General features: G+C 42.8%; 1 protein-coding gene across 11 annotated transcripts in view; it reads left to right on the top strand.

Moving 5' to 3' along the window:
• The first annotated feature begins 4182 nt into the window (after positions 1-4182).
• ZEB2 (zinc finger E-box binding homeobox 2) overlaps positions 4183-7526 on the top strand; it is a 131178-nt gene continuing 127834 nt past the window's right edge. For 9 of the 11 annotated variants that reach the window (XM_042860879.2, XM_042860877.2, XM_065561628.1 and 6 more), the window contains exons 1-2: positions 4183-4455; positions 6736-6873. In XM_042860879.2, the coding sequence (XP_042716813.2) occupies positions 6801-6873 (73 nt within the window). In that variant the 5' untranslated portion in view covers positions 4183-4455; positions 6736-6800. The remainder of the gene's footprint in view (positions 4456-6735; positions 6874-7526) is intronic. The other 2 variants (XM_005305096.5, XM_065561630.1) reach the window with 1 other exon arrangement.

Below are 7526 nucleotides of genomic sequence, written 5' to 3'. Positions count from 1 at the left end.
CCCTCCCACACACACACACACACACACCCTGTTTAAGAGTTTCTCAAACCCTCCCATTTCCCTGTGTCCCTTTACGCTGCTGTAGACTGTCAGCTCCTGTGGGCTATCTGCCCTCGCAGCCCCTTTCTCATGATAATGAGCCCCTAGCAACACCTCAGCTGAGGCTTGCGCCACCAACACACAAGCGGCCAATAACCCCCTTTTTAGCAGCCAGCCCCCCACAAACCGGAAACAGGGGGGACGAGCTCACGTGGTTTTAAAGCAGGCGCTGGGCGAGAGGGAGCTGGTGCAGGGATGGAAGGGGAGGAGGGGGGTAGAGAGGGGTCTTTAGCTCACATGGCCCCTCACGTGTGATGGATGCAATTGACAAAGGGAAAATCATTGAAGGGGAGGCAGCAGCCCCGCCAGCGCTGGTTGCATTTGTGGCATCAGTCAGGCACGGTTTGTATCAATTCAGGACAGGATCGTTTTATGTGCCCCGAAGTTTCCTCTCTTTCACTTTTCACACAGGAAAAGTTGGGGGAGGAGTGAACTCCACCCTGTGAGCTGGCCTTAAAATTGGGTCTGATCCACCCTGGTGCAAAAATCTGAGTTGTGCTGTGCAAAAATGGGTTGGGGTTTGTTTTTTAACGGCTAGGGAAGACGTCATAATTGCAAAGTTTAAAATAAAGACAGAGACTCTTCATCTGAGGCTGTGTGGAGAGAGCTGATTAATTGCAATCTGCTTTCTACATTTATGAGAGAATGTGAGAGATGCATTGCCAGCACCACCCCCAATAAAGGCAATATCAATAGCCACTGTCATTATTTCCATATCTTAAAGAAGCTGCACGCCCAATATTAGTTCAGTCCAGGGCAGGAAATCATCGCCTGGATTAAGGCTAAATTCCTTCTCAGAAGGATTTAACTGATTGTTACATGTTGATGTCTTGTGGCCAAAATAAAAAAAAATAGCAGCCCCATATGATAAATTTCAAAGAATGTCTAATAAAGTCTTGAATGTTATGCCAATCCGGAGAAGATCAGAGCATTTTATCTCTATGATCCTTGTGTGCTGGGGGTGCTTTAAGAGTTACAGAAACTGTCAGATTGAGCGGTGGAGAGTCTACAAAATTATGACCAGAGATTATTCGACAATACAAAAGTGTTCCCTAAAGCCCATGAATGTAGGCACACGGTCTGTTTTGCCTCTCTCTCTCTCTCTCTGTGTATAGATATAATATGATAAAACATCGATCGCAGCATTATTGCAGGTTAAAGTAGAGCTTCTTTTAATCCATCCACCCACCCTCTCATTTTATAATCTGGAACTTTAGGAATAATATGTAAGGCGTTTGTAATGGGATTAATTTATTTTAAGAACTTGTTTTCCATGTAGGACGTGAGTGACTGGAAATTGGACGACTCAGTAATTGGCATTCACTTTTTTTTTTTAACATATGCATCTAAATTCAGTTTGACTCTTTAAGGAATTAGCAGAGTGCCCTTGATTTATAGTCAGTGTCTTATGGATCTGAGAGGATCTAATTCAAATTAATAATACTTTGAATCTGATTTCAGGATATTTGCACTATGCCACATATTTCATTAAGATGTTATCACTCTTGTCTGTATTGGTGTATCTCTGCTTCTATATATCTATAGTTATATCTAGAGATAGATAGATCATAATCCTCCAGCCAAATATCTTTGACATTCAATCAATAGTTATGCTAAAAGTTTTAGCACAACTAACCCAGTTCACCCTAGGAAAGGGCAATAGAGCCTTTGCTCTCGCAGGCATAATTACAGAGCTTATTGTTATCAGTTCATCATGTATTAATTTAAAACAATTCAATTTAAAAATATAACTGGCAGCTCTTAAGAAATCTGCTCTTTAATATTTATACGAGAGCCTTGTATAAGATATACACAGACAACTGTTTCATTAGCTATTTCATTAGGTCATTTATACTAGTGTTACCAACATTTTAAAGACTCTGCTCTTAATTTCTCCTCTGTACCCGACCTGGTAGAGACTTGACTTGGTGGTTTAAATTGGTACCTGGTCGGGTAGGCTAGTAATGTCCATTTATGGAAGGTTGTCAGATCTTTACTCGGTGAATGACAACAGAGAAGCAGCAGAAAAACAAACTCTGTGAGCTGAGGATTTTATTTGGAACTGTTAAAAAAAAGATTTTGTGGTTATTGCTCTAAAATCTGCCTACACTAAAGACATCTCAGGTTTCTAATAACACTCAGTTTATATTCATTAGTTGCATTGACAGTTACAGTCCCCAGATGTGTCCAAATCCTATACTGTAACCAACTGTTCAGTCTTCCCTATTTCCCCCAAAATTGTGTGATCGGGCGATTGCCAGCGCAGTGCATTCAGATTTGTTTTTTAAATCGGAGGGTAGCTTTATTAACAGATAAAAATATTCATCAGATCTCTGAGGAAGCGATGATTTGCAAATGCACTTTGAAAGGTGTGCTCTGATCAGGAGCATTTTTGAATGCAATTGCTAGTGACTATTGCTAGCATTACAATTCTTGCTTTAGGCACACATTCAATGCACAGTTCAAGAGCAGTTTATCTTAGCTTAATGTAAGTAAAAGTATAGTGTCGGATCAGTGTACCATTTGTTTCAGTTTACTTCTGGGGGGGGAGTGCAGTAATAGATTTAACTCTGTCAAAGAAGGGAAATTCATACGGAGCCCGCTAATACAGCCCCTTGGGCAGCTCCACGTTTACCTTCAGAAAGATCATACAAACATGTAGGATTTGAAGTTCATCTTTACATTGAGAGTATGTAAAGCTCTTCCAGAGAAGGAACCGTATGTGGGTTCTGTGAAGAGCTGGGCATGAACTGATCAAGGCTCAGAGATTTTTCCCCCTTTTCAGATAAACGCCTTTGCTGACCGAATTTAGCTGTCTTTAGTTACTTCTATATTAGTTTCCAATTATGTGCAGTGCAAACCAGCTTTTTGATTAACAAAACAGCAGAGCATTGGTTAAGAACACTTAAACTTCAAAAAAAAATCCCCCTGGGAAGTGGGCTCTGAATTGGTTAATAATGTGCAGTACTTGCTAAATTGCTGACTTCCAGATGTGGAAAATATCTTTCTTGTTTAGGACCTACGTACCCTGATTGGATTACGACAGAAGCGTCACATTGGAAAGCTTTTGAGTGATGATTTAATTAACCATACAGTAGAAAGCTGTATTTGCCAGGAAACCCCTTCCAGATTTGCATAACCAATCCCTCCAGTGCAAAGGTGGAGTCTGTTTTTAATATTATTAGTATTATTATAATTATTATTATTATTTTCCTGTTTTAAAAACTGTTAAACTTGTTATCCCCACAAGTTCAGTACCACTCACCCAGTCACTCTAGCTAGCTACCTCCTTCCCCCCAAAAAGGGAAGAGAGACAGAAAAAGAGCCATTTCACCCCATGAGCATATCTGGGAACAAAACAGAAAGAATGTCAAATCTCACGTTTTTCACCAGATATAACGGACAATTCAAATAAGATGGTTGAGCCTCGAAACAACAACAAACAACAACAACAAAATGATCGGAAGTCAACTCGGTGCCTTTTTTCAATTCAAATACAGTGTTTAGTTTCTACCCATAATTTTGAGCTATGGTGTGCTCATCTGAAAGAAGGGGGTAAGGGGTGGAGGGGGGACTGAGAAGGAGAAGGAGACTTCCCTGCTAGAAACCATGCTGACACAGCTACCCAAGTCAATGTGCCTGCAGAATCTGGCCATTAGAGCTATCTCTGTAAAAAGAAGTAGGGATCTTGATTGAAAGACACAGGATCGCTCCCTTTAACTTTCAGTTCCTTTGAGTTATCCAGTTCTGTGAATGGTGTTCACCGTTTTCCGCCGTGTATCCAGTAGGATTTAGTGAAGAGGATAATGATGCCAAAGACTTGATGGTTGGGGGGGGGGGGGGAGGGAGGAGGGAGGAAAGGGAGCGAGGGTCGGAGAGAGGGAGGAGGGAGACAGAGCGGGAGGGAGGTGGAATTTCATTTCTTCCACTAAAGCGTTTGCGGAGACTTCAAGGTATAATCTATCCCAGATCCTTTCCCAGAGAGAAACTTGGCGATCACGTTTCCACATGATGCTCACGTTTGGTGCTCTTCAATTATCCCTCCCCACAAAGATAGGTGGCGTGTGTTTCAGGGTCTCTCCTCTCTCTCCTACAGAAAAGAAAAAGAAAAAAATGTCATTAGAAGAGGCGTAACACGTCAGTCCGTCCCCAGGTTTGTGTTTCCTGGAGTGGCAGAAAGAGATCAGTCCTAACCTGCCCAGCAGGAATAACGGTCCTTCCGACAACTCTTTGCAAGGCTTTTTACAAATTCTCCAGGAACTGCATCTCCCTTCACCTTTTCTCCTCCACTTCGCGGCTTCTTCATGCTTTTTCTTCTCACCATTTCTGGCCAAAACTACAAACAAGACTTCGCAGGTAGGTTCTGAATTTAAACATTTCTTTCTTTCTTGTCTTTCCCCCCCTTTCCTCTGCACCGTCTCATTTTTCCCCCTTTTTCTTTTCTTTTTTTATTTCGAGTGTGGTGGCTTATTCAGCTTGTTTATAGTTGGGGAACCTCATTTTGAACTGAAATGTAAAGTCACTTGGCACCAGTTTCAAGAGGGGTTGGCTCTTTTATGGCGAACCGTTCTCTGTTGTTATTCACCCACCCCCCCGTACCTGTCCAGCCAGGTAGTAAAGGTGTCTTTTGCAATTATGACAGTAAAAGTTTTAGTGCAAGAAAAGGAATCCATTCTTTCAAGCAACCTCACTGTTCTTGTATTTTAAGATTCACATAGGATCATCTTAAAGTTTGCATGTACCTGTTAGTGATTTGCACGCACTGTGCATGCACAAGAAGCACGGTTGGACAGTATTTTAGCTCCAGCTTGCTTTTAGAAGTCCCAGCAAAGATGTGTTTCCCCAGACTGAAAGTTTGCTGTTTTGTCTGCCTAGTAAGTTTCATTTCTTTATTTTATTTTGTGAGGCTGGGTGAAGTAACACCTCAGGTTCTGGGATCCCAAAGAAAGAAGTGAAAGTAGTGACTGGAACTTAAAAGTCGTTTACAAAAAATAGTCAATCCAGCTGGGAAGAAAACCGTTCTCAAGAACCCAAGATTGAAAATTATTGGCAACTTTTCTTGCTAATGCTAAGGAGCAGAGCAGATATTGAAATACATTTAAAACTATTCGCCATTGGTCGTTTTGCATTATTACGCCAATTGTCGAAGAAAGCTCACAGGTCCGGGCTTTTATGAATTTGTTTATCTCCTACCTACTTTCATATATCCTGTGCTTGGTCTGTAATGATGATGTAGAGATTACAAGATGCAGAGCAAGAAATAACTAGCAAATATAAAGTTTTTGCACGTATTCTCTCAATCTTTCCCTCTCCCACACACATGCATTCATGCCCCATAAAACTACCAGTTTACTTTCTCAACATGGATTCATTTGCTGTAGTCTGTGAGTAAACATACTGATCTTGTACAATCTGCATATTCACATACACTTACCTGCACATGGATTTTTAAAGCAACCCTGTTTTATAAACAATAGCCTAAGAAAGGCGAATTCAGAGCAAATAAGACACAAGAGAGCAGCACACTTAACTGATCCATCCTGATATAAATCTTTACTAAAGTTAAAATGGAAAAATCATAACTAAATCCACTTTGGTGCAAAATGTGTTGAGACAGGTCATCAGTTTCTCGGTTTTGTGTAAAGCTTTATAGCATAGGAGTAGACAATAGATGCTGAGGCTAGGGTGGATTTTGTTCAGAAGAGCAAGGGTTAATTGCCCTTGTTTTACAGTTTGCATCTGTTACATCTTTTATAGCCCCCTGTTTAAACTAATCCTCAAGTCAAAGCATCTTTAAAGCTACAGTATCTTCGAGATAGACTTAGTTTCAGGAGCCTTATATCAAGCAAACCAAGTGCTTCCCCACTCTAGTTTTGACAGATTCAGTCTCAAATAAAGCCTGCATGTGTAGACAGATGTAGGTACGAAAGTTTACAAGTCGAAAAGGATATGATCATTTAGAAAGCCTGAAAACACTGACAGCAGTAGTTTTGATTTCTGTTTCTTTTCTCAGGCGGGGGGGCGGAAGACAGGCTGAAGGTTTGTTTAATGGGCAGGGGGGAAACCCTACAATGAATATTGTCAAACTGACTAAAAAGGTGACAGAGGTTTATAATACACTTCTCATTGTTGGGGGGAGGGGGTAGAAGTGAGGTCTCAATCCTGCGCCTTACCCCACAGGGGAGGGGGAGAGAGAGCGAGCTATGTTTCAGCTTGCCGAAGTGCGCTAACAGAAATACAAATAAAGATAAAGATAACATTTCATGGGAGAACAAGTTGCAATGTCAGACTAAAGTACTTTTAGGAGGAAATGGTCCGCCTAGCATTGAGTCAAACAACCTACTGTACGAGCCTGTGCATTCCCTCATACGGTCATGAGTTATGACTCATTTTGAAGATGTAATTCTTGTCTCTCTGATCTCCTTTGCTGTGCAATACAAAAAAATTAAAAACCTGGCCGGCTGGGAAGGAAGGGGGTCAATTTAATCTCTGCTCCGACCTCCCCCAGCACGGCAAGTCTTTGTGTGTGTGTGGATGGGTTCCTTTTGGGGGAAATATTTGGGTTCCCTTTGGCGCCCTGCATTTAAATGGGATATACCAATGCCCACATTGTTGCTGTGTTTGGTTGTTACATAGAGTCTGCGTGCTGCTGAATCAGGGAGTCGAGTCCATGCGAACTGCCATCTGATCCACTCTTATCAATGAAGCAGCAGATCATGGCGGATGGCCCCAGGTGTAAGAGGCGAAAACAAGCCAATCCAAGAAGGAAAAACGGTAAGAAAACCCTGAATCAAACTTTTCCTTTCGACTCCACTAGAGAGATAGAGGGGGAGAGGGAGAAAATACCACCCAGCAGCAACCGCAGCAGCCCGGGGTTTGCTGGCGATCGCTTTCTATGTGGCGGAGGAGAGATCCGCCTGTTGTATATTTCTGGAGGGGAGAGAGAGTTCAAGGGAGTCCCAGGGAAAGTGAGTGTCAAAGAAGCCGGAGGATCCCAGCCCTTCTCCCCGGGCGCAGTCCCAGTCTACCCGAGCGCTCCGTATCCCCCTTACCCCCCCTCCCCCCGGACGCCTTTGGAGAAGTCCGATCAAGTGGGCAGAGTCCCAGATCTTGGGCTTCTGTAGTTTGAGTTCTGCAGAATCACTGGGCGGTTTGGAAGGAAAAGCTAGAGACTGAGCGAGAGCCCCAGGAAGACTGTGTGGCTTAGAAAGGCTGAAAGTTTCTTGCCTGGGTCCCTGCTCTATCTAACGGTCCTGGGCTCTGTGTCTCTTGCGCCTGGCTTCTCACAACCCCCCCAGGACCCGCTGGAGTCTCTCTCTCTCTCTCTCTCTCCTGCTTTTTTTCCCTTTGACCGCTGCCTGCAGTGGCAGAATTACTTCCCAGACATGTAAGTCTCACACAGACCAAAGCCACTTTCCGGCCAGTTT

This window comes from Chrysemys picta, chromosome 11, assembly GCF_011386835.1.
Source record: "Chrysemys picta bellii isolate R12L10 chromosome 11, ASM1138683v2, whole genome shotgun sequence".
NCBI lineage: Eukaryota > Metazoa > Chordata > Testudines > Emydidae > Chrysemys > Chrysemys picta.
Note: the sequence above shows the minus strand (reverse complement) of the source record. Positions and strands in the feature narration are given on the sequence as shown.